At 46.6% G+C, this 26760-nt stretch overlaps 1 protein-coding gene across 3 annotated transcripts; it reads left to right on the top strand.

The window, feature by feature from the left end:
• The first annotated feature begins 291 nt into the window (after window positions 1–291).
• On the top strand, window positions 292–21301 carry LOC104145684 (G-protein coupled receptor 83). 3 transcript variants are annotated; one of them, XR_011143437.1, is made up of 6 exons: window positions 292–379; window positions 3265–4357; window positions 5139–5264; window positions 6645–6778; window positions 11203–12134; window positions 20672–21300. XR_011143437.1 is itself a non-coding variant. In XM_068956887.1 (5 exons), the coding sequence occupies exons 2-5, from the start codon at window positions 3974–3976 to the stop codon at window positions 11795–11797; spliced, it is 1239 nt and encodes a 412-aa protein (XP_068812988.1). In that variant the 5' UTR covers window positions 306–379; window positions 3374–3973; the 3' UTR covers window positions 11798–14346. The 3 variants fall into 3 exon arrangements, 1 of the variants encoding a protein (XP_068812988.1); XR_011143436.1 differs by having other exon boundaries at window positions 313–379; window positions 3374–4357; window positions 20672–21301; XM_068956887.1 differs by lacking the exon at window positions 20672–21300 and having other exon boundaries at window positions 306–379; window positions 3374–4357; window positions 11203–14346.
• Window positions 21302–26760: the final 5459 nt, after the last annotated feature.

Raw genomic sequence — 26760 nt, 5'->3', positions numbered from 1 at the left:
TGCTGCTCAGGGGTGCTGCTCAGGGGTGCTGCTTGGGGGGGTGCTGCTGGGGGAGATGCTGCTGGGGGGGGTGCTTGGGAGGGGTGTGCTCAGAGGGAGATGCTGCTCGGGGGGCAGATGCTGCAGGGCGCTCACAAGGATCCTCACGGGGCGCTGGCGGGGGCTTTTTTATGAATGGGAGTAGTGACACCCCTCCCCCCCGCCCCGCTGCCGGCGCTGATTGGCGGTTCCGCCTCCGCCCGGGCTGCACGTGCGGCGGGGCGGGGCGGGGCGGCCGGGACCCCCGTCGGCGCGGCGAGCGGGCCGCGCTGCGGCGCTCACCGCGGTGTCGGGGCGGCGGGAGCCGGCGCCGGGAGCCCGGGGCCGACCAGGCTCCACGGTAAGGTCTGGGGCGGGCAGCGACGGACTGGCGTTTTTGAAGGGGGGGAGGGGGGTGCTTTTGTGACGAGACCTGAACGAGTTGCTGTCTAAGGTTTCGTAATTCTTGGGAATTTTGGTACAGAAGGATGCAAGTAGGAGAGGAAATTAGTGGGGGCAGTTTTCTTGCCCTTTATGTGGATTTTGCCTGGAAATGAATGGTATGTGACTAGTACTTGCAATGTATGTGATGTTACTAAATGATTTATTTTCTTCAGTGAATGAAACATTGATTTATACTCAGAACTAAAATCATCCAGCAGGCTGCTATTGGAAAGATGTCTTTAAAGTCTTTAGAATGAAAGGTTTATGTTTCTGCATCTGGAAGAGATTTCTAAAGCAGAGATGTATTCAGTAACCTGTTTGAACCAGACTGTAGACAAGCTAGGAAAAGTTGAACTGAGGTGGTATCTTTCTCTCCAGTTCTTCAGATCATATTAACCTATAAAATCTGAAAGCTAAGCTCTTTTATTGCATGAAACCATAGTGTTTCAGGTTGTCAGGACAATCTACACACAGATTTTCTCAGGAAAACGAGACATCCCTCTCTGCTGCACCTGTGGTCTCTCCAGGTCAGTGGCCAGCACTAAGTGCTTCAGCAATTACTGGAAGTAACATTTTACATAATGCAGAAAAATATAAGAAGAAATTCCATGTTAGAAAATTAGGCTGTAGTTCCATCACCTTCTTAAGCTCTTTGATTCCCGTTGGCAAGTCACTGTTTGTTCCTGGACCCTTCCCTGGAAAGAAAGGTTAAACAATGGTTCAGCCACCAAGTCAAGTCAGGAACCTGATCCAGCTGAATTTTTTTTTTTTTAAGTTAATTCTTAGCTAAATTAGCTTCTTTATTTGGTAGCGCAGTGAGCGGGACACAGGCATGATGGAAACGGCTTCCTGCAGTAGGAAGAAGAGATGTCCCCATTCATCAGCCACAGTAAAGGCCATGGCTCCCAGATCGCTGTGAACAACTCAAGAGTACAGGTCCTATAGACGTTCCCTGAGAAATGAGCTTCTCAGTCACATAGGTACTTCAGAAAACCTGTTTTGACTTTTTTTAATTGAATAATCAGTCCAAAGTTTCTTCCTAATATGAAGATAGGACTTGTAAGTTATAGCAGTTACTTGAAACTCAGCCTCCATTAAAAGCCCATCTCTCATGGCAGCAAAGACAAATTTTGACATGAGAATTCAAAATAAATTGATGCAGGGAAGACCATAAGTGGCTTCATCTGCCATAGTACAGCATCAGCTCTTAAGTTCAGTGATAGCATTTCAGTGTAGCGTGAGTATCGCAGCTGTATTATTCAAAGTGTTTCAGCTGGAGCTGACTAAAAGCATGTTTCTTTGTTACATAAATCCTGCATCACACCTGTGGCAGCTCCCTCTCCGTGCCCCCTGAGAGCTGCTGTGCACCATGAAGAATGACGCTCTCCTTATATATCTTAGCAGACAATGAAAAAATGTGGAGTCCTGCACACTTACCCAGGAGTGTGATAAATCTGTGATGACCTCAAAGGTATTTTAATGCCCTAAGTGGAGTGGAGAGCCAGTCTGCTCTGTTGTTCCGGGGTCTCCCATTACTCACATAAACATTAAGTCTTTTTGACTTCTGCCAAGCTCCTAGGGTCAGAGAGATTTCACTGCAATGAAGCTCAGGTGCCAATCATCTCTTGCAAACAGGATGAATGATCCTCTTCCCCAGTTTCAGCTCTGCTCTCAGTTTCATAGCAGCTCCCCAAGTGTGTGTCTTGTCAGAGAGCCAGACCAGGACCTGGTCTAGGGCTAAGCAGAGGCTCCCAGTACCATCAGCATTGAAAAAACAACAAGCAGACAAAATAGAGGCTAATGAAGTCCAATGCGGAGGCAATGATTTTCTCCCTGTTGCATTACAGTTGGCTTGCTCTAGCAGAAGCTGAGAGCATTTGTCAAACTTTCTGTCCTTCCCAGGGTTCTTTCACTCATAAATTTGCCCAAGAAAAGCCAGTGGCTGTTTTCAAGATTTGTTCTTATGTTTCCTGGATAATTCCTTCTTCTTTTCACCCCACACAACAGAAGTGTTTTAACATCCACGTGCCTTTGAGAGGCATCCTCTCACAGGTCTCCTGTGTCCATGACACTCACCAGTGTAAGTGAACAGGCCAAAGAAGGTTTCATTATGGGAATGCATGGATGGACAGACATACAGACACACAGAGACTCAATCCCCCTACACTGCATTTCCTTAAAAAGAAAAACAGGCAGTTGATCTGACTCTTGCTTGGTGGTGTTTACAGCTGAGGTCCGCTGGCATGACAGAGCCCTATCTTAGAGTCTGAGATCTGCCGGAAGTCTCCTTCAGGCCCACCACCTACTTGTGCAGTTAGTCTGCCAGCTTGTCGTGTGGGAAGGTGTTTCAGGGAGCCTTTTAGAGCTCTGAAAGCTCTGCTTATTAATCCCTCACTCCATATGAGGTCCGTTGACTTGTGCACACAGACAAGGGGCTTGACAGGAATTGCATGCACAAAACAAATCGGTTTTTCTGATCTCCATCAGTTGTGGAGAACTTGATAGAGTTTCTAACCAACTTTCTCCTCCTGTATGTGGCATATCCATAAATATTGGTGTGCAGAGTTAGTAAGTTCCACCTAACATCAACAGAAGATCCACACGATCTAAAAATCACCAGAAATAGCTAAAAGTGGGTACTAGCAAAGGGAGGCACAAGGGTAAGTAAGTAGAGTTTTTTATGTCTACGGAATTGTTCTTGTACATCTAGGTCTATGTATCGTTTTGTTTGTATATGATATAAGTGGATCCTTTGCAACTTACATGCTTCTTTACTGCTATTAAATTTTTGCCTTTTGCCAGAGAGATCATTTTCTCACAGAAGCTGAAACACTGGAAGTAGAATTCACAGTCACTGTTTGGAAAAGAAAATAAGAGATAGACTAAAGTCAAATTTTGATGTGATTTCCAGGTTCTGAATCACCTTAGGATAATTGCTGGGGTTAGATGAAGACAAAAGCTACTGCTCTCAAAAATGATTCCCCAAAAGAGTCCACCTTTATATTTCTACTGAAAATAACCAAGTATTTTGAAGTAGAGGTTGAAAGCACCAGCAGAGCAGCCTTCTCTGAAACTTGAAGGAAAAATGGACTCAGCTGAGAACAAAGAAGCAGCAGCTGATGTGGGATTAAAACAATTTCAAACCCTGTCTGAGATTTCTAGACATTTGCTTCAAGGAGTGACTAGTTCTTCTTTCCAGCCTGCCTGTGGGGCTGTTGCTGTTCTTAGTATGTGAAGGAGTTATGAAACGGTGTGGTCCCAAACAAGCCCCTTTCCAATATGCCCGCTGCGTTTGTTCCCTGACACCTCTCTGACAGTGCCCCTGGAGAGCCTCCTGCACCACAGAGGCTCCCTCCAGCTTTGCATCTTAAGGTGTTGTTCCTAATGGTAACTGCATCTTCTTCAGCTTCCTAGAGAACCAATGCAGTTGAAGCTGATGGATCATTTGTTATGTTGGCTGGAGCTGTGATCCCAGCTCCTTGAACTGAGTCAGCACTCAGGTTAACTCACCATGCCTCACTCGCTGCTGCAGTCATCCAAGACACAGATGACAGGTGTCCTTGAGGAGTTTCACCGTTACTCTTCCTTGGCCAAACTCATGTCAATCTACCAAGCAACCAACAGGACCTCCTTCAACTGGACAGACAGCCGTATTATTGAGTGGGAGAAATTTGCCGAGCTGGCTAAATATGAGCCAGAATCCCAGAAACCAACAGTGAAAGCACTCCTAATTGTGGCATACTCAGTGATCATCATCATGTCCCTCTTTGGGAACATGCTGGTGTGCCACGTGGTGCTCAAGAACAAGAGGATGCACTCAGTCACCAGCCTCTTCATTGTCAACCTCGCAGTGTCAGACATCATGATCACACTGCTCAACACTCCCTTCACCTTGGTAAGTGGCACGCTGTGCTGTCCTGTCAGCCAGGAAGGAAGCCTGGCCCAAAAATGCTCTGCCTGATAGTCACACCCTCTCTCTGCATGCGCTACTGGGACTGAGCCATGAACCCACCACAACCAAGTCTAATAGACCACTCTGCTAGGCAAGTAAAAACCCTTAAGCAATCTGTGGGCTCCTTTTGCTCCACTAGACGCTGTATTTCCTAAAGGAGCTCTGAAGTCTTTCCAAGCATTGCCACTGAACTGCAGAAAATCATTAGAGCTTCTTGTGGAATGCAGAAAATCCATGTCTGGATGTGTCTGTACTTTTTATACACATTCAGGAGAGAGCTACAGAGTTAAGCTTAAAACTCAATGGGTCAAAACAACTCAAATGCTAGTCATGCTTATTTAAATGGAAAAAAGTAGACAAGCTCTTCTTCAGGTTTGTCAGCTGAGTAAAGTCCTCACTGAAAGCTCTCCAGACCTGAAGAAGGGTTTGTGTGACCAAAATTTGGCCCGCTTTTTCCAAATACAATTGTTAGTCTAATAAAAAAGTTATTACCCCTGTTCACAAATAATGTCTATATGAACAGGCCATCATGGCCTCATAAACTCTTATCTAAAGGGATTTCAAAATACAGCATAGCTAATCTTTCTTTGGGTTTCAGATGGAGTTACCCAGACAGCCACCCAAAAAGCACATGTGAGCTCAGATGCAATCCGAATGGCTTCCATATGGATTTATTTCGGCTCTACTACATTGGCTTGCTGATGGCCTCTCATTCTCCCCTCAGGTTCGGTTTGTGAACAGCACGTGGATCTTCGGAAAGGCCATGTGTCACATCAGCCGCTTCGTGCAGTACTGCTCCCTCCATGTCTCCACACTGACCCTAACAGCCATCGCCCTGGACAGGCACCAGGTAAAACACCGCATGTCCACAGTTTCCTTGGAAAGGTCCTCTGAAACTCCAGTCAGTTTTGGCTGAGTCATGGGTTCAGGGTGGTTAAATCCTGGGGATTACACTCGTATCCAGTGAAAAAGCTCTAGAGCTGAATTCAAAGAGACCCCTCAGGTGTCAGGGTGAGGAAGGCTTACTGAGCCTCTGGACACCAGGGAGGAGGGAGAAAAACAAAATGCACAGCATCACAGCTTTCACAAGATATTCTCAAACTTTCAGTGGAAAGGAGTGAGGATGCCTTTAACCGTTTCAAAACCGGATCTAATCTAGCCCCCAAAGGGCAGTGGGGAAAATGGTTTCAAGAGGCTTCGGTTTAAATGGTGGGCTTTGAAAGATGGCAGAGCCTCTGCTGAATGCAAGGTGTTAATCTGGCTGTACAGGGAATTTTTCAAAGCTTTTTCACTTCCCTGTCCAAAAACTATAAACACCCATCGTAGGATCCTGAGCTTCAATTCTGATAGAGTAGCACATTTACTCTTTTGTTCTTCTTTTCCCATTGGGCATTTGCTGCATCGTAAAGCTGCAGGACAGCCTGAGTTGGTAGCAATTCTCGGTTCACTACATTAGTGAACAAAAAGCAATTTTGAGATTAAAGTCCCAAAGCAGAGCTCTGGGACTGCTGCTGGAACAGTATAAAGGGGAATGGCAGAGCGGGAGATTTCTGTTGGAAATATTAGGAGGACGTTCCTGAGCTAGGAAAAGGCTTTACCCCAGCATCTGTTTGCATTTTCTGAGCTACAGCCAAACTGTATCTGTTCCTCACTACAATAAACACAATTTATTACAAATACAGAAAAAGAAATGTAGACTAGGCCACGTGCTTATTTCTAGTAACTGTTCTCCCTTCATGTACTGTACCTCCCAGATAGTGTTCTCCAGACGCCGGGATTTTTACAAGCTCTTTATCTTGTCGTCCAACTAATGAAATTTCATAAAAGGTGAATTAATGACTCCAGACAGGGGAGGCAGGCTCAACTTTTTAGGTTTAGCTAGAACAGGAAACACTTCTTTTTGTGATTCATGTGAAATAAGCAAACACGCCCAAAAGTGAAGAGACTCACAGAGTTATCTCTCCTTACTTAATGTAATCCAGGATTTAAAGAAAATGATTCTCATAGAAAAAGTAGAGAAAAAGTTTATTTGAGAGCAGTTCTGAACAGACTGAAAAGTTCAAGGTTTCATTTTTCTCTGGGTCACTCTAATAAGCAGGATGATTTTCCTAATCATGGCTGTGATTTTCTTAATAGCATTAGATCATGTCAAAAAATACCTCCGCTCTGTGTATTGACGAATGGCTTTGCTTTCCATGAAATAAGAGCCACCAGGAAGTCTTTCTTGCAGGTCATTCTGAACCCACTAAAGCAAAGGATGTCGCTAACGAAAGGAGCGCTGAGCATCTCTGTTATCTGGCTGATGGCAACCTGCTTCTCTCTACCCCACGCCATCTATCAGCAGCTGTTCCAGTACCGTTACAGGTGAGTTACTTCCCTGCACGCCTGACCCCTTCCAGGGGAGTGCAGAGTCCTCAGCCCTGTGAGAGGCCACAGCTGCCAGAGGGTTCTCAGGTTTGGGGAAGGAAGGCAAGAAGATAGTGGAAATGGTTGGGAATGCTTGCTTGTATGGATAAGACCTCATTTCCTACAGCAAAGACTTGGCCCGAGGTGGAGGGCTGCTTGGCTCACTTCAGTGCAACGAGTGCCCGGGATCTCGGTCTGTTCGCGTCTGCTCCCAGGTTCATCTCAGCGGCGTCACCGGTGCTGGTGGCAGGCTGAAGGCACGTGGCCAGGCAGCCAGCGCAGCTCTGCGGAGCACGGCCGCTCGGCGGGGCAGAGCCTTACCGACTCTCATCATGCCTTCAGTCAGCTTTGTCGCTAGAAGGCAGTTTTCCCCCTGGCCTTTCCTCTTCCCTCACTCAGATTTTGAGTCCTAAGAAGACCACGTCTAATCAACGTGCCCAGTACGCGGGCAAGGAGCCACAGTGTGGAAAAGAAAGAGAATGAACGCTGCCACGTGAGCCTCTGGTCCTTACGCCAGCAAGGCTGTACAGAGAGCTCAGGGAGGAGGAGGACCAGCTGCCTCATGAGTCTGCCGGCCTCTGGGCCGCAGGTTGCCAGGACTTCATAAGCTGATTCACTCACCAAGGAGGGTCAGCTTATTTTAGCTTCTTGGCATTTTATCTATCTGGAATTATAAAAGCAGAATCAGCTTTCCTCAGAGCTTGAGGGTCCTTCACTCACTGTTAAATAAACAAGAAAAGCCAAAGAGAAACGTCCACCTTTTTCTCTGCAGGGAAAGGAACAGTGATGAGAGGAACAGTGCTTCAATGGGGAAACGAAATCTTATGCTGCTTTGCCTTGTCCAGCAGTGGAGGCAGCACTTTGCTTGGCTGAACACAACAAAAATACCTACTAAAAAGAGGTGAAGTGGAATTTCATATCCACGTGAAGATTTCTGAAGTATCAGAAGAAAGTGAAGATTCTGTTCTAGAGAAAAAAATAGAAAAATACGCTTATGTTCTCCTCTACCAGCTAGTCCTGTGATGGCATTCATTGCTAGGAAGTCATCCTTTCTACCATGGGGAAATAAAGAACCACAAGTTTTGTCTTGCTCTGCCCCCTGCAACCTTTTGTTCTTCCCCTGTATCCAGTCTATTCTGGTCCTTAGGCCCACAAAAGCCTCGCGGAGAGGGAGATTTCTCGGAAGAGGCTCATACAGGTCCACATAATAAGCTTTAGCACTGCAGCATCAAAACATTGTCTCTCGGCCAGGGCAGGGGCGGATGCACAAATTGGAGAGGAAGCCGCAGCCCAAAGCAAGTTAGGAGTATTACTGTGACTCTTATTGACTAGAAAATAGCCCATAGTGCAGCAAAATGCTACGCAGGCCAATGTTTTTCCATGGTGCTGCTGGTGCCCGCGTTTCACAGGGATGCCGGACTCGGGGCTGAAGGAGTAGTACCGCCGTGAACAGCGTCTTCAGCTTGAGAGCCGAGTCCCAGAGAGCAGAGCAAAAAGGCAGCAATGGGCGGCAAGAGGGAGATTTCTGTGACGGGTGTTGAGCTTCAGTACAGAGGACAAATGTCTGTCTTCCACAGCACAGCCACTTCCCTCCTGTGACTATGGCAGGGAGATGGTTTAACTATCTGCACAGGCTTTTCATCACTGTTTGTATATAAGAGGTGACACAAAATGGAAGTGTAATCTGGGGTTTCACTGCTCTTTCTTAGTTGTGCTTTTATTTGCCTGACAGTATCTTCCGGGGGGAATATAGTATCTTCAACTGCTTGGACTTTGTAAACAAAGTGCTGGGTTACTCCAGCGCTCGCATTGCTTTGCAGCTGCCTGCAGAGTATTACTGAACAAATTGCTTATGAATGAACAAATGCTGCTATCTCTTATGCTGCACCTGCCTCTGCTCATCCTGCAGCACGTCCAGAGGAAACCTAGCCTTGAATTGGCATGAGGGGGCTCAACAACATGAGGACTTCTAGGGTGTGTTATTCTCGTCACTGTCTTTCATTGAATAAAAATCACGGTTGTAATATGACTGGCAATAAACCTTGTACTGCTAAGAGTTCCTGAGATATCCCAGCAGTAGTTAGCTAGGCTTTAAGGATAGGAGAACACAGGTCCAAAAGCACCAAATTTCACTGTGCACAGTAGTGTGGCCAACACCACGGTTATCCTGGAATTTACCAAAATGCTGCAGTCTGTCTACTTTTGCTCTCAACCAGCCCCTTCCCTAAAATAATTGGGAGCCTCTTCGGTTTGTCTATGCCCTTCCTTTAGATCATAACAGGGGAGACAGGACAGTGAGGGGAGCAGCTGGTCTCCTTGATCAACTGCAGCTCATTCCACTGCCAAACCTGTTAAAACATATTTTTAAGCTGCAAATGCCACCAAGCCATGCCCTCACCCCTTGCTTTCGTTGTGCTCTCTCTGGGAGATCCAGACCACTGAAACGATGAACTTGCTGCCACCAGAGGATAAAATGGGACAGAGGATAAAAGGACTTGACATGGGACTCAGCACATTTTGAGGAGCAGACCAGCAGTAGGACACAGCGGTCTGGAAGCAGCCTCAGCTCGAGAGGATCCTGAAAAGGCGATTCCTGGAGGGGTAGCGAGGAATGATGGCTCCAGTCGTGCCTGGCTGCTGATGCTCTTTCCATAAACATTTGCTATTTGGCCGCAGTTGGAGAGAGGATCCTGAGTGAGACGGACCCCCCAGGTCTGACCCCGTTCCGTGTCCTCTGCTGTGGCATGCCCTTGGACAGCACACTCCCTCCCGTGCCAGCTCATGAGTTATTCTTAGCGGGTTACCTAGCAGACAGGCACAGCTGTGCTCGAAGCACGGCCTTGCCTTTCATGCGCCAGCGGCAAGTATGATCACGAGGAGAAAAAGGTCAAGGGTGTGTTTCGCAAAGGCTGATTTTCCTTTCTGCATCAATTCCTTGCTCAACAAGAGTCTTCAAAGTCCTTCACAGGCTGGTGGGGTTTAGTGATGTTCCCATGCCCTTTGTCATCCCCTAACACACATGCACCGTCCCTGTTCACAGTAGTCCATTTTCAAGCAATCTTCTATTTGTGGCACAAAAGCCAACTCCAGAGGTTGACAACAGGATATTAAAGATATTAATCAATACTGCAGCAAATAATACAGCTTGATGGGGACTGTGAGGAATCTGTGAGGAATACAAGTGAATAGAAGACAATATTTGAAGAAGGAAGGGCAAAGTGGAATAAGAGAATGAAAAAGAGGAAAAAAAAGAAAGAAAAGGAGAAAGCATCTACAGGAAATAAATCTGTGAGTGCCCCTTTCTCCTAACGTTTTTATCATTTCCAGTCACCTACTGTGGCATGTGGAAGGAACGCTTAGTCCTTTCCAGATGGCACTGAGGTACGTGAGCTGAGAGCAACTCTGTTAGCTAGGTGTCTGCCTATTAATGCAAGGCAGACTGTCAAGTATTCTAATAATCACGTCTGTTTTGAGATGAAGCAATAAGGTTTTAAAAAATGATCTGCTGAAAAGCTCAAGAAAATGGGAAGGGCAGCCCAGGAAGCAGTGCTATCAGGGAGATCTAGAGCTCTGCAAGTGGGAATCACTCCTGCACCACTGCCACAACTTGACCTCTAAACCCAGCAGTCTGTTTCTCTTGCGTCGTTCATCTTGCATGATGGCCTCGATTTCCCAGTGGGTACAGCAGCCTTCAGCTCCCGGCTTAGGCGGTCCCGTATCTATCCGGGGTTTCCTGGACAGAAAGAGGAGTGTGTCTGTGTAGTGCCTCGATGGCAGACCCAAATGTCAAACTGGAGCTATTGCAAACATGCTGCAGGGATGACCCACACACGTGCTAGAAACCTGCTGTGTCTCAGTTACATCCAGTTAATTGCGCATGGGCAGACAACAGTTTGCACAGCCCGTGTGCAGGAGTAATACGTCCTGGGCTGGATTTCTGGGTGGGCACGTTCAAACCTGGGTGTAATTGTCCTGTTTCAAGCTGGGTAGGAAATGCATATTGGCATGGAGAGAATCGGAGAAGGTCTCATGAGTTGCCCCTTTCCTCCTGCATTCAGCTTTTCAGGGGAAAGCGCGACAACACGATAATTTAGGGGGAAAAGAGACAGCAGTACAAAAGTAGCCAGTCTTGCCCTCATTGAGACAGATACAGATACAGAAACACGGAGAATGTAACGAGAAGAGAGCTTACTGGGAAACAGAGTTTCAATTTAGTTTTGTTTGGTGTGAGATTATTCGTGTTTGGCCCTCTTCTGTCAGTGTTACAGTTATGAGGATGTGGGAGGGGGTGGCATGGAGGCCCCTCTGTGGTTTGCCAAATTAGCAGCATCCATTTACACAGCACTGGCCACATGCTATACGCATATTTCTTTGTTTTCAAGGGAAGCCACTGTCCGGAGTTTGTGCCTCCCTGATTTTCCTGAGCCTGCAGAACTGGTCTGGAAATATCTGGACTTGTCCACCTTTCTCCTCCTGTACCTCCTGCCCCTGCTCATCATCACCGTCACCTACACACGCCTGGCCAAGAAGCTGTGGCTGCGCAACGCCATTGGAGACATCACCACGCAGCAGTACATCACCCACCACAGGAACAAGAAGAAGAGCGTCAAGATGCTGGTGCTGGTGGTGGTGGTCTTTGCTGTCTGCTGGTTCCCCCTCAACTGCTATGTGGTGCTCATCTCCAGCCTGGGGATCAAGACAAAGAACTCTCTCTATTTTGCTCTGCACTGGTTTGCCATGAGCAGCACCTGCTACAATCCTTTCATCTACTGCTGGCTGAATGAGAGCTTCCGCTCAGAGCTCAAGGCCTTGCTCTGCATGTGCCAGAAGGTGCCACAGACTCAGAACAACGTGCTGCCACCTGTGATCACGTCGTGCCGAGAGGCATGGATGGAGCAAGCCAGATACAAGAAGGGGCCTTCCTCACAGACCTATTGCTCTACTGTGAACGTCCAGACAGCCAACACAGATTTGTGAGCCAAAGCATTGAGATGAGTTAGCTGGATTCAAGGGACCTCAAAGGGCATCAGGACATCTCCCAGCTGCTCTTGACAGATCTACATTGCTGCTCTCATTTACTACTACTGACTTTTCACATGCTGCTTACGTGTCTCATGGTAGCACCCGTTTCACTCAATGCTGTGGAAGCATTCAAGCAGCCTCTGCCTCAGAGCCCATGGTTGTTTGCAGAGCAACAGAAATATGCACGTTTTTGACATGTGTTTGAAGGAAGAACTTTGATAGCCGGGGTTGACTCAGTCCAGATGGAGTTTCTCCAGGTAATTTATACCGAGGTGTCTCAACAGCACTCAAGGTAAGTGCCACAGCCAACAGTAAATATTGACTTAAGATATTGTTGCTCTTCCTCTAGATCTGTAGAAGGAACAGCTGAAAAGTACCCTAAAAAGAAAAGGTGAGAGGCACTAGCAGAGCTAAGCAAGTGGCAGAGGAGCAGGAGCAAGCAGCTGGGGTTGGGGAGAAGCGCAGCGGGAACAGCTGGAGGTGCTGGAGGTGGCTCTAGCAGCCCACCAAGGAGGTGGAGGTCTCTAGCAGGGTTATGCAGATAGAGCTAGGGGAATAATTTAATTCTGCCTCCAGAATTGTGTCAACAAATGTGTTGAAAAGGAAGGAGATGGGATGGAGTCTGGCAATCCTGGCACCATGGGAGTAACGGAGAAACCGGTGGACAGGGCGATGCGCTGCGGCCAAGCCAGCAGACAGAGCTAAGCGCAAACGCATCCCCACCCACTACGCAGCCTCGGGGCCAGCAGGTCCTTTGAGTGAGGAGGGATCATTACCACATCGCTATTTTAGTGTAGAACTACAGGTTCGAGTTAGAGCCTAATTTCATTTAGTTCATTGACAATTTCTTTTAATTTTCATTATAACTATATTAATTCAGCAAATAAACCTACACTGGCAGTAAACTAAAGGCCACAAAATATTTCATCAGAGCTGTAGCATTCACTAATCGAACAATGAAATCATTCTGCATAATTACTAATTGCTGTAGTTTCATTTAAACAACTGAGCTGACTCAGAGCAAGAGAGAAGGTTTTGTTTACAGTCTTGGGAAAATTACAGCTCAATCCAGCTGCGCTTGGGAGGCTGCGTCTGACGGAGGCAGCTGAAAAAAAGGACAGAGGGAGAAAAAAAGGAAGATTTTAGTATGTGAGAGAGAGCAAAAGGAAAAAGTGTGACAAGGACAAGTGCGATTGAAGGCAGAAAGAACCAGATCTCAAAGCCATGGGGTTTTGGAAGCAGGCAGGTCAGCGGATCGCTCCGGGAAGCAGGAACGGGAAGGGTCTCCTGACCCGGCCAGCGGTGTCCTGTCCCCGTCACACCAACCCTCTTGAAAATTGCACTGCGCCCGGGGGGGCCGGGCTTCTGCCCTCAGCTTCGCTTGTTGAGTGTGGGCAAGGAACTTCTCTCACCTAGAGAAGACGGACAGAAGGCAGAGGAAAATAGTTGTTTTTATTTATCCATTCAGGCTTTGCAACTTTGGGCCACCAGTCAAAGTCATTTGCAGAAATGACAACAAACAGGTATGTGTTTTTTGAGTCTCAAGAGTTCCTGGTAATCCTTCAAAACTTGGTATTTAATGATTGCTGAGGGTCTCTGGTACAGATTAACTGGGGTAGTCAATCTCTGCTCCTTGGACCTGAAATTCAGAGGAAAGTGTTGTACTAGCAAGAAAAAAAATGCCCAAACACACTGCTTTGGATAAAGATAGCTCCACGAAGTACCAGTGCACTTGAAACTAATATTTGCAGGAGTTCAGCTCTGCTGGAGAGCACAGCGGAGCAGAAAGCAGGCTGCCGTAAGGCCGGAGTCACAGCGGGAGTCTCACCCTGGTGGATGCTAACTCGTTTTTGCTAGCTGCTGCAAAGGGGGATCTGCAGGTTTTGTTGGTGAAGCAAGGCAGCAGCGTTCACTGAGAGAAAGACTTTCCCTGATAAATTTCATGCTTAATCCCCTCGCGGGCCAGAAAGCCGCACATTAAGTGAAAAATCCCAGGTTACTCTGAGGAGCAGCAGCATCGATGAGTTGCTTTGGCTGCTCTGAATTACTGTCAGCAGGAAGTAGCAGGAGCTGGTGGAGAGACCAGAGACCCTGCGTTCCTATCCCAGCCTCACCCCCGGCTTATTTCAATAGCCCAAATAAAGCTTTTCAATAGGATTTCAGTAACTCGAGGGAAGTCACAGCCGCTCTCAGTGTTGGGGTTATCGTCTGCTGCAGCGATAGCCTGAACGGAGCTTCCCTCCAGGGAGGAGGCGAGGAGTCCGGACCGCCGGCAGGAGGGAGGACGCGCTCCCACTGCCTCTCCAGGGAAAGAGTAAGAGAGACTGAAGAAGGGAAGCTAAGGATTTGTTATGTTTCCCATTTTTCACAGTGAGAAGGAAAAGGGAGAAACAGGGTGGGGGGCTGGTCCTACCTTCCAGGCCACTTGACCCCATTTTGCTCTGTCCCTGCATCTCAGTCATACATTTCAGCCTCTATACGAAGAGAAGAGCAGTATGGTCACCAAAAAAAAAAAAAAAAAAAAAAAAAAAGGATGAATACTAGATCCCTAAGGCATGTCATTTGGAAACTAATAATTATTTGAATATGCAAATATAAAGCAGTCTCCTGCTCAGTGCCAGACACTGCCCTCTCTCTATAGTGTAGCATGATTTTACTGTGTAAGACCATAATTGAAATTTTTCAAAATGTTAAAAGCAGCTGTAATTAATGAGTATCAGTTCATTTATTCATTTCAAAGGGGCTGTCATTTGCCTTTTTACCACCCCTCGTTCCTCATCAATTTTTAGTGAGCGGCCCTCAAGCTACCAGGTATTCCAGATTGTTGCAATATTACTTCTTCCCTGTGGAAAGGCATTTGTCGGTATGCAATCCTCAGTTTCCACTACAGAAAGGTTTCAACCTGTTTCCATATAGATATCCTCCAAAACCTGAGAGGCTTTTCCCCATAGAGTGTAAAAAAAAAAAAAAAAAAAAAAACCAAAAAAACCAAATCTGTTACCCTTTGGTTGCTGTTGCATGAATTTTTAGAAGAGATAAAGATGTAAATGAGTCATAATTATAAGGGACTGTAGATGGGCTTCTCTCATCAACTGGAAAGATTCCCTTGGGATTGTCAATGTGAGTAAACGTACCCTCAGCGTAAGCCAAGGAGATGACAACGTTCAAGGACCAGGCCGAGAGGTTCACAGCGGTGTCTGTACGCAGCCGTGTGCGGCGCACACCTCACACCCTGGTGCTGAAGTAGCAGGTTGTCCCCGTGACAGGTCCCAAAAAACCCCGCAAGGCTGGACGTCATCTCTAGTAGCTAGTTTTTAATGAGACAGGATAATCAAGATTGAAGGAAAAAAAAATCCCAGAAGGTACTTCTTTAAGAGAACAAACTAAAAAAAAAAAAAAGAAAAAGTTTTGGCCGCATTTCAGAATCTAGAACAGGGATGAAAAGTCAGCAGAAAAGAACGTGCAGCAGAGGTTGTTGGATAAACAGGTCATTCCCTCCGATCCGTGTGGAGCCAGGGTGGAAGAGCAGCCCCACGGCACCGAAGGCCTGGCTTTGCTGTTTGCTGTGGGTCTGGAGGACTTTGCTCCGGCTGTGGCATTTCTTCAACATTTTCTTGCAGGACTCCTTGAGGAAACAAGGTTTAAACTCACTATTTGCCGGGAGGTAGTAGGATCTGTGCCAAGTAGCAATAACTAAAAGAAAGAGTACTCATTTATCTAGTGCTGTGTAAGTAGTGCTAAGTGAGCTGTAATAATAGCATCCATCAGTTAATAAGGCAGACAAAGAGCTTGGTTAGCAGTGATTCATGAGCTTATTTGCTATTCACAATTATTCAACTGATTCAGATATGAAAAAATACCACCAGTATCTTCCGAAAATTGTGCAGTCTTAAAAAAATTCACCTAAAGTTTCATCCTGAATAAACATGTCCCTTATTTGCTATGTTTTATTGTCCTGGACAAAACTTTTCACGACTCTTATAATAACACCTGCAAAAGCAAGCACTTCAAAAAGAAACAACGGAAAATTGAAAACTGCCGCCTGCCTCCCAAAAGCGCTCCATAACAGCTCGGGAGATGCTATATGTAGCTGAGCACTGGGGTGGTGATGTCTGCGTTGACGTCAACCCAAATTTAGCCAGGGCTGATCCACCCCGGAGCTGTCTGGTATTCCTCAAAGCAGAAATTTTAAACAAACCTACAGACTGCCACCGAGCTTAGACTTGTTACACAGAGGTCTGCGTCTCCACTATAAACCTCCTAGTGGCATCTAGATCAGAAAGACTAAAACCATTCCTTCAAAACAGAGCACTAAAAATCTGTTAATATGTGCCCACCGCATCTTGTTGTTCTCACTATTTCTTTTCCTATTCCACTGTATAAAGCTTTGTACACACAAAACTCTTCTATTTCTAAAGAGATATTTCTTTAGGTGGAGATATAGCTTTCTATGTTCTTTCCACACACATATATTTTGGACTTCTGTAAAATAACCATAGCAACAACATGATCACTGATGTCTTCGATAAGCAGTATAAAGCTTCAGCTCTCACCGTGATTCTGAAATGAAATCTACCGCATCGTTGGCAAATTCTGGGTCTGAGCCAAGCCTGGGAGTAAATCCCATTCCCAGTCTGCTTTACAGTACAGGATGGATAAATAGAAATTGCCACCCGTTCATTTGTGCAAGAGTGGTGGTACAGCCCAACCGTACCTGGCACAGCTGCTTCTCCTCCTCGGGAACGGCCACGTTTCGGGGAGGCAGCGAGCAAGCCGTGGCGTTGTAACCCTGCCATCCACTCGCTGGGAAAGGTGCCCTGGGGGTGCCTGCCGCTCCTATCAGCTGCAGATGCATTAGGACCACTATGAAGTCTTTTAAGCTTGTTACTAGTCCATCTCTGAGTTTTGGTTTTTTTTTAAGTGCTTTTTTTCCCCTTTCTTTCTTTAAATGGCTACATGTTCTTTTTTTTTCTGGAGGACTCAAAGACCCCCATTCCAAAGTAGGTCTTTCTTCATACTCTCTCGGTTTGCTGCCAGTCCACTGCCACGCAGCTGGCTACCTCTTGCCATGAAAAATAACTTGGCTGCTTTTTCTTGGAGCTGTCAATTGCAGCATCTCTTTCTTGCTCACTGAGTTTTTCTCCCCTAAATGGGCATGATGTAAGTGCTGACTGTATTGAGTCTTCGTAATGACTTTGCTATCTAAACTGGCAATTATCAATGCCTGAATGAGACTCAAAGGCTCGCATGCTTTGCCCATTGCCTGAGGCTCTTGTAACGCTTGAGGATGCCCTGATTAACACAGCAGCATCCTCTCACCCGCACTCAGGCGAACGATAGGATGCATGACATTAAAACAAGGATAAGCTGAGCGTTCCTGTTCGAACTGGGAAAGGTGTGATGATGGAGGGGCGAGAGATGGTATCTGCCGCACTGCAGACACAAGGCGTTTTTTACAACACTTTGCGGGTTTACATCGCCAAGGTCTGGAAACAGAGTTTCAGAAATTCTGCTTTTGCAGGAACAGGTCAAGATCTGAGCCAGCTACGCAGGTAAACAGATGCTGATGTGCTTCAACATACATTAATTTGTCTTCTCACATGCCACTGGCATGTGGGAATTGCTTCCTGACCAGTGCCTGAGGTAGGTGACCTTGTGTCCAAGATCAATAGCACCAAGGGGGAGCCCAAACCAGGACTGCCGTTCCCATGCAGCTGAGGGGCCCTGTGTCGAAGATCAACAGCACCAAGGGGAGCTCAAACCAGGACCACCATCCCCATGCAGCCATAAGGAGATGAACAAAATGGGCCTAGACCAGTTGCCTGGGAACGGCACCCCCATAAACATGTGGCATCTAAAAAGGGGATGGAGGTTGCTGCTGTTTGGGGCCATTTTCTCCCCATTTCCCACAGGGCTGTCCCATTTCGTGGCCATGCTCAGTTCACGGCTGGCAGATTGGTGCAGGTGACCTGTGCCAGCTGCGGCCGTGCCAGAGTCTCGCGGGGCTGATGGAGCCACACGCTCCCTGGCGCACCCAGGTCCCTGATGATGTCAGAGCTGGGGAGGCTGGTGGGCAAGACGGGAGCGTGGTGGGATGGGGCGCTTGGGGCGGGGGGAACGGGCTGACGTGGCATTGCTCTCCCTGCCTGCTCTGTCGGCAGGACCTGTCCCCTGTGCCCCAACCCGCTGCAGCACTGGTGGCCTTGGCAAAGGGGTGGCTGGACCATGTGGCTGGCTGACAAAGCCGTGAGAGGCAGGACCCTGGGGCAAACGGGTAAAGGGGAGGTTATTAAACCACTGAGTTGCCAGGACTCTGCTCCAGAGAAACTGTCTGAGCACATACACATCAGTATGCAAAGACTCAACAGAGATGTCTGAGTGATTAACAACCCAGATTTATTAACGTTAGCTCATGCCAAATGTATCTAACTGCCTTCAGCATAATTACTGATGAAGGAGATAACAGGAAACACAGGGCAGAGGATACCTGAATTCCAGAGACAAATCCCCTTATATAGCCCCAACACATAATGAACAAAGAAACCGCAAAATGCCAACTAGATTAACAAAAACAAAACAGAAAAAAACCACAGTGAGTCAGAAAATTAGCTCAGAAAGAAGAAATAGCATAAAATTATTAGCAGTTAGCCCTTCAAGTGCAGAACGGTAGAGAAGGTCTCTCCAAAGAACACTGAAGGAATAAATGGGAATGTTCTTGGCTAGCTCCAGGCCAAGCCACGAGAAGCAGGAATACAGCTGGGTCTATGTTGGAGACCATCGTCTTGCACCAAAATGTAGGTTACCAGATTTGTTCATTACAAGATCGGAGAAGAAGAGAGGGGAAGAAGCCCAAACCTCACACAGGAAGTTCAGCTGCAAAGTGCACACCCAGAGTTAACTCCTGGAAAATGATGAACAGCTGACTCTGCCACAGATAGAGACGAAGAGGCTCTCCTCAAGTCGGGGCAGATTGCTCTACCTTCTCACCTACTGAAAAGTAAATATAGCTGCTCCCTTGAGCTATTGCCTCCTACACTGTGGTAGGGAGAAAAATGCTTCTGATCTCCCCACATTTTGGATGGAGCCCAAGCAGCAGTACTGAAAGGATAAGGGCAGGTTCATTAAGCTAAAGCGTAACGAAGCAGCCAGTTATCAGTGGAAAGAGTCAAGGCTTTTCACAAAGTTGTCCTACCCCGCCACCAGCGGGACAGCAGCAGCAGTCCTTACCCACATGCCGGCAGATGTTCCAAGGTCACTTCCTGGAGCGTGATTTCCAAGCGCTCCCAAGTGCTGCCTTTCCTAGGATAGCAGCACCACCCAGCCGGCCCGGTTAGCCTCCTGTGCGGAGCAGGCATGTTAGAGGTACTGCCACTGCCAAGATGTGTTGGCATTGCTGTGTTTAGGGTGTCTACACTGAAGGATGACTCAAGTCATTGCAGTTCACCAGAAGAGTTGACAGTACGATACTGGAGTGTGGGAACACACTGCCTAATGCTGCTGCACGGATGAGTGTCTAAGTAGTGCTCCTAATCGCACCAGAAATGGACAGATAAAATGTGCTTGAGCAGGATGGAAGCAAGTTAATAGGGTCAAATGAAGAAAGTTTGCAAACATCTACTCCTGACACACTGCGCTGTGCGACAGCAAACCCTTCCTCAAGAAGTTACTGCAAGTCCCCCTCCAGATCAGAGCAAAAGTGATTCTGCCTCCCCATGGTATTTTCTTCTTTCCCCAGTAATCAAGGTTAAATTACCACATCTGGCCTACATAATAAAGGTTTATTCTCTCATGAGCCAGAGCTGGCTTAAAACCCCTTGTTTACCGACACTACAGCTCATGACGACACCACCCAGTGCGATGAACTGTCACTGAAGAGCAGCTGTCACTAATCAGAGGTGAGGAGGAAAAAAAAATCAACAAGCTGAACCCTGCAGAAACCATGTGTCGGATTTCACATTGCAAGCATCTGTCACTTGAAGAGGCTTTTTTTTTTTAAGTTTCCGTGAAAGGCCTCATAAAAATCTCCTTAGCAGATAGGAGCATAAGAATTTCTGTATAAAATCAGATTGATGCAACATCTAATCCTGCCTGCTGGAGACAAAAATAATTGCTTTATCTGACACTAAAAGGTACAATTATGGGGACTGTCTCCATAATGGAATTCCTGTTTATTACCTTGAAAGTAATACTACTGCTAGAACATAAAGGCTTTTATCCTCTCCAAGTGTCATGTCTAGCTAGTGTATCCATATGCTTTCTTTATGTACATAAATATCTAACCCGTAACTGTGTCCTAGCAGGCCATGGAGCCTCAGTGCCACTCTGGCAAGGAGTTGCACTGGTGCTTGGAGTTGAAAGTAGCTATAGTGATACTCAAAACGTTATTTTTGACAGTTTCATGCCATTCCACCAGAACTGCATCATCTTCCTCAGTCAGCTCTGCGGAAATCATTGCTATTTCAAATCCACGCTGGTAGCCAACTTCAGCGTGGTCATCACTGCAATTTCAAGGTCACCAGTCTTTGGCTGTGTTAGGGAGATAATTTATGACGCAGAATAAAAATAATGGCAGGCAAGTTTTAGAGCAATGTACCTTGTTCGCTTTCTCGAGGCAAACGTGACAGTTGTTTGCTGCCATATCTTGTGTCAGGCTATTTCAAAAAGGAATTAAGTGACCAATGGCCTAAATCTTTGGCAACTTCTTTCTCCCATCACCGCTCTCAAATCCTGTTTGCCTGATCCAGCCTGCCTTGGGCAAAAGGGCAGAAAGGGAGGGAGTGGATTCGAAAGAGCTATCTGACAGTTGTGGCTTTCTGTCTGCTTTTACAGGCCAAGTGAACTTTGTGCCTCTGGAGGCAAGATGTTGCAACACTCACCGAGACAGAACAGCGCGGATGGCAGAACAACGTTTTTTCCTCCCTTTTTTAATCCTTGATGACGAGGAAGAGGATTGGACAAAATAGAATATGCTACTGGGCGAAGAAACGGACAGAACAAGAAAAGCAAGTTTTACTAAACGTCTCCTCGTTATAAGAACCTTTATTTTTTTATCTTTTGTCCCAGAATCATCAGGAAAATAGCTAGAATGGCACTGAAATTCCTGATGGGAGCAGCCTGAGAAAGGGTACTGCAGATCCTGTACGTTTCCTGAAAGAGCGGTTTTCTGCATTTTCCTGCTGTCGTGACTGTGTTTCCAGGTTATCGCTCACCCCAGGCGTGTGAAGCTGCTGGTGCAGTAAGAACTCCACCCCCGTCCAGCCTTCCTGAAATACGTCTTCGTTATTAGGGCAGGTTTTGTATTTGATCAATGAATTTTGTTCACTGTTTGTTATCAGTAAATTCATGCTTAAAAGGAACCTGTAAACTGAGGAGAAACTCCCTTCGGGAGGCATCATTGTGAATTTGGCAAGTAGGTATCTGTATGTGACATGAGCTGAATAAAAAGGCACACATCTCTCTGAGCGCTAGAGGCTACATGTGGCTTTCTCTGCTATCATCCTTTGACATTCTGGGGCCAAAACAGGATTGCTCTTCCCAGGATGCTTTCTAGCATTTTTAAGCAAAACTGAGCTTCCTTGTGGATATTCTGCTCATGAGTAGAACAGCTACCATTGAAAAGGGCATGTTTCCTACCTACTGCTTCCTACTTACATATTCTAAAATGAGGGAGGAATTTTGGAATAAATGGACGTTTTAAATTCCTCATGACACAGCTCATTAAAATAGAGCTGTTCTGCCAACTCTTTCGGCAGAGCACGAGGGAGACAACACCCTGCTGCCGTCCCCGAGAATAACCATCCATTGGCTTCGAAAAGGCCAGCCGTGAACCAAAGCACAACTTCCCTCTCAGATAACAGCCGTGAGGCAAAGGAAGCATTGCATCGAAACCCCCTTTTGTATATTTATCCATTTGGATAATGCAGTCTGCCTTTAGGTTCAGAAAAACAGCCAATTTTGCCTATATGGGGCTGCAAAATGACAATCCACTAACTAATGGGAAGGCAAAGAGAAGAGCTCCTGGTTGTTATCCAGTTGCTGATGAGATAACCTGGAGTTTGGGACGGATCCACCACCATAAAGCACCGTCCTCCCCCAGCAAGTCAAAGGCACTTACAGGGCACAGGTAAATTTTTAAAGAAGGGCCAAGAAAAAAATAAGTACCCTAGTGCGCAGAAGAAGTAAATTACATCAGTACAGCTGAGGTGTGAGGAGGTGCCATTGCAGACACGTCACAGAGAGCTGTGGAAAGGCATTCAAAGAAAAGCACCCTTGGAAGAAGTTATATGTACAAAATTTTTTTCCACCCAAGTTGCTTAAACAAGTCGCGTCTCCTCTGCAGCCAGTTACATCCATCTGACAGGTAACCAGGCCCTACAGAGCATGCTTCAGTGGTCGAAGTGTCTCTTAGTCACTTAAATATGGCAGGAATTTCACCTGGGAACCTCCCAGATTAGGAACCCTGCCTCAACACATAGGGAGGAGGGCTGCATTTGGTCCGTGGTGCAAGTCAGTGCTGATATGCTTTGAAACCGCCTGCACCAGTAGCGTTGGCCTGGCTGCAAGCTGCCCAGTTTTGTGGGTCATGACAGGTTTAGGTGTTCCCTCATTCACCGCTGGCAGCCGCAAGCCCCGGTGGGCGGTGGTGTCCCTTGGGCATCCCCGTCCTGCACGCAGGAGCCGGGCGGACACAACCAGGCTCCTGGCCGGCGCCTTCCCGGCCCATCCCCGACAGCCACAGCCACCACGGTCCAGAGTAGCCTGAACGCGGCAGCAGTCAGGAAACGCTGGGACCTGCCATCTGGGCACAGACCACCCACTAAAATGCTCTTTCTGCACTCAGTCAGCCGTGCTGATAGAATAAGATTCGTTTTTCGGCAGCCTTGGTCCATCACGCCCAGTAACGTGCCGGCAACTTCAAGCCTAAGCTTACCTGTGACCATGCAGGCCTTCTTCTTTTTTCTAAACCACCATGTTGTTATTTAAAGAGTTCAACCCACTTTTGGGTACCCATCTTGCTCACCTTCAATGTATTTACAGAGCTGTGGGCTCCCCGTCCGGGATTTGTTCACGCTGCAAATCAGGCTCCAACTCCCCGTCAGAGGGCCCTGCCAGCTGGGTTTGGTCCTTAAGTCGTATGCCTAAATGACAAATTTGGATTTAAACCTTAGTTTTAAGCCCAAGCCCCAGATTCTGGGGCTTCTGATGGAATTTTTCCTGGAACTTCTAGTTTATAAATATTTTTATGGCCTCCAGAATTGAAGCTGTATACATGGAAGTAAAAAGTACAAGTACTGTTGAATTCATAAAAACATTTTAGGTGTTGGTGCTGCCAGAAGTGTGAAATCTGATCTCTCCTACACACCCACAAACCCAAGTGCAATTCCAGAACTGAAATTCAAAAGCTTTCACTGCTCATATTCCTCCTTGCATAGATAATCATCAGTGGCACATGCTGCTCTACAGCCCTTGCTCCGAACCACATTTGGCAGCCAGATTTTAATAGTTTAATAACCTATGGGCAAGGATCTACCGCGCTGGGCTGGTGTTTTAATTTCATTTAAACAAAGGCCCTATTTCCACTCTCGGATGTTATACAAAACTTTTTTCAAATTAGGCTTTAGATTCAGGAAGGCTCGCAGTCAGGAGTTCATGCATGATGGCCATCTCACTGGTACGAAATCAGAATGATTAAAATAGGTTGAAGTAAATGGTTTGATGTATGAGGACCTGAGTCTTCAATGTGAATAGGGCAGCAATTTGCACACTCTGACCTTTTGGTGATGATACATCCTAAAAAGGCAGAATTCAGAATTGTAAAGCGTTCCTGGATCACCCAGAAATTTCATGGTAGGTTTACCACAAACTTAAGATAATTAGAAGTCACAACGGACTGGATGACTCTGGGCTCTTTTGGAAAGTTTTTATTTTCTTCTGAACTATAATATATTACTAGGATCTTTTGCATTAAGGTTAATAAACCAAGCCTCTTCTAAAGACTGGAAAGGAATCGAGTTTAAGTTTTACCACAATGGCATTTAGGAGTCCCTTCACAGCACATTGTGTTTCCTGAATCTATCTTCATATGTGACATTAGCAGACAGATTATCTTCATTTTCTACTCAATACTTGAATCAAATGCATCAGTGACTCTGGTTAGGGACCAAGAATAATGCCAAAAGCTCCCCGCAAGGAGGTGACTATAGCTACAGCTCCAGGTAAATGCCTTAATGTGGCACTTATCCTTCTTTGTGTTCAGATTTCCTCTGCAGGCTGCAGATTTTTCACCTTGTTAAACTTGCAGGTTGACTTGAACGTAAGGTTGCCTGTGTTATATTTAAGTGCATTGCATTAAACTGTGTAACATCACCTTCTGTTCTGTGGAAGGAACTAAATATTCTGTTGTCCCCTACAGCTTGCAGCGTGCAATGCAGAAATATTATATTCATCCTTCGGGGTGAAGTGCAGTGATTAACACAGCTAATAAAGATCATGAATATTTAGCAATATATTCAGCTATCTCAGCTATAAATGGGAGTGAACTGAATACGAACTTTTAACTTGTTTGACTGCCGGCATTCACGCTCCCCCAGCACCACCGCCTTCCTCCTTCCAGCAGGCTCCAGCACAAGCAATTTCGCTTCAATGACTAATTGACGCCCTTGCGGAAGGGCCTTGCCTTCCCTTCCTGAGAAGCTGGAGGATGGTACCTTTAGGCTAAGCCTTTTAAATAAGAAGTTTAGCACCCTACGTGCCTGGTTACCTTTGGGGGTTTCAATCCTAATTTCAGTGCAGACTCTTATCTCTTTTCTGATGTGGTTCGCAGCGCAGCTGGAGAACCGGAGGGACAGAAGAGAAGAAGGAAAGCCACCCGAAGGGGCCTTCCCGCGCGCCCCGTCCCAGGGCAGAGGCACCGCATGTCGCCCCGGCTCGGCGGAGGGGCCCAAGGGCCGAACCCCCGCGCCCCTCACCCACCACTTCTGCCGGGAGGAGACCCTTGGGGGCTGCAGCAGGGGGTCTGCGGCCCCCGCCAGCCACGGTGCAGCAGGGCTGGTAACCCCGGGAAGAAGGACCCGCTACTTTCTGTGCTCACCTTTTCTCCTGAACTCAAACATTGTATAAACTACCTGGCCCACATGTTCTAGCCACATAAAGAGATATTTACAACTACACCCTCTAAGTCTCATCTGAGAAGGCCAGACCAGAAGTACTTGCTCAGGACAGTGATGGGCACTGCTGTTCTCAAATCGCTTTTAAAAGAAGCTTTCCTCCTTTCTAAGGGATGATTTTGCTAATCACTGCTACTGGGCTGTGACCTACCCCCATCCCCACCTCCTAAACTCCTGTTCAACCAGCCATCCCACCCCATGGAGCATTGCTTTCCAAAGGACCCATCAGCCTAGGGCATGCCTCTTAAACAGGCAAATCACAGGTGCCCTCAGGAAGACAAATCCGGCCTACAGCACATGTGAGCATTTACAGAATAGTATAAAAAGGGCAGATAAAAGGCTGGGCTTAATATCTTAACAGGAGGAGAAAGGAAAGGAGCAGAGTGGCCTGGCCTCAGTGAAGGGACTATAGCACGCAGGAATAATAACAGCAGAGAGAACAGCAGCTTCTTTTCAGCTTCTTTCCTTTGGAGCAGTAAATAAAACATTTCCTCCTCTGTGAACTGCAGAAGGAGAAAATTGAAGGGAGTTTTGGTGCTGCTGGGACTGAAATCTGAACCATCTCTAAAAGCTGTTCTGCCTTTGACTTCATCTGTGATTTATCTGATTAGCTGAGCCCACAGCGCAGTTTGAAAGCCTGTGTGTTAGCAGAGTAGATTATCTAAACAAATTTTCCTGCAGATGTAGCCTGAAACTCCTGTGGTGTTGTGCCTGTCTGGGGTGCAAGTCTATGCATAGCTACAAATAATTATGCTTAGGCAGGGTGGCAATCAGGTGCGTACCATCAATAGCTACGCGATGCAAACACTGGTGCTTTTGAGGGAGCCTGGTTTCCCTGGGCCTGTTGCACAGGGAACCAGCTGGAGCTCCTGGGCTGCAACATTTTTTGTTGATTTTTAATATTGCTCTTTTCATCCCCTTTTTTTATTCTCTATTTTTTCTTTTCAGACTGTCTCTTTTCTTTCATCTTATGTTTACCTTATGTTTGTTGCTTCAGTGTCCCCGTATTTTCTCATCTCCTGGAAGATTTGCCACAGAGCCAGGCTCAGTTAGGTGGAAAGATCTTTGGACACGCTGCCAATCTGCTCCAAGATACTTATCCACCCTCTCTTTGTAGGCAGCAGAGAAATCAAGTACCGCTAATGTTGTGAGCTTAATTTTCCTTCTGTGTTCAAAATCAGGAAAAAAGTGTATGAAACTTGGATGCAATTAACCAAATGCAGTCCTTAGAGGGCTACCTTGGCAACATCAACTTGGAAAATATCTCTTCCAATAGATACATCAAGTGGAACAGAAAGGCCCAAACCCCGCACAGTTTTCAAGTCCTGATGTTTCTTTTCCCTATTTTTGGAGAAAGTAAAGATGCAGAAGCTCTTTTGGAAAGGTGAAAAGTTCTGCTTTAGCCTTTTGTCTGTTTGCTCCTTTGCACTTCTGTTTTTCCACAGCTTTCTGAGGTTGAAACAGAGGGTTTGAAGGGCCATGAAGATGCCAGTGCCTATAAGACTGGTCTCTGTTCACACTGACGTTGACTGCCAGCCATGTCTGCAGCGGTAAGCGATCTGCTTCCCTTGTCATCCTCTGCAGCCAAACTAGAAACAGTGACCTTCTGGTTCTGGGTTCAAGAAAAGTGGTATCGTATGTGTGGTAATGAAAGACTAAAAGGTGTTGGTTAGTTGAGATGATCTGGGGTATCCTTGTATCACAGAATATGAACCGCTGTGGGGTTACGCATACCTCATTATGCCTCCTGTT

Source organism: Struthio camelus, chromosome 11 (genome assembly GCF_040807025.1).
Source record: "Struthio camelus isolate bStrCam1 chromosome 11, bStrCam1.hap1, whole genome shotgun sequence".
Classification (NCBI taxonomy): domain Eukaryota; kingdom Metazoa; phylum Chordata; class Aves; order Struthioniformes; family Struthionidae; genus Struthio; species Struthio camelus.
The sequence above is the reverse complement of the archived record's forward strand: the minus strand, read 5'-3'. Positions and strand labels throughout refer to the sequence as shown.

Coding starts and splice junctions, on each gene's coding strand:
- LOC104145684 (XM_068956887.1), top strand. CDS start 3,974: ATGCCTCACTCGCTGCTGCAGTCATCCAAGACACAGATGACAGGTGTC. Junction 4,358..5,138: donor TCAACACTCCCTTCACCTTG/GTAAGTGGCACG, acceptor TTCTCCCCTCAG/GTTCGGTTTGTGAACAGCAC. Junction 5,265..6,644: donor TCGCCCTGGACAGGCACCAG/GTAAAACACCGC, acceptor TCTTTCTTGCAG/GTCATTCTGAACCCACTAAA.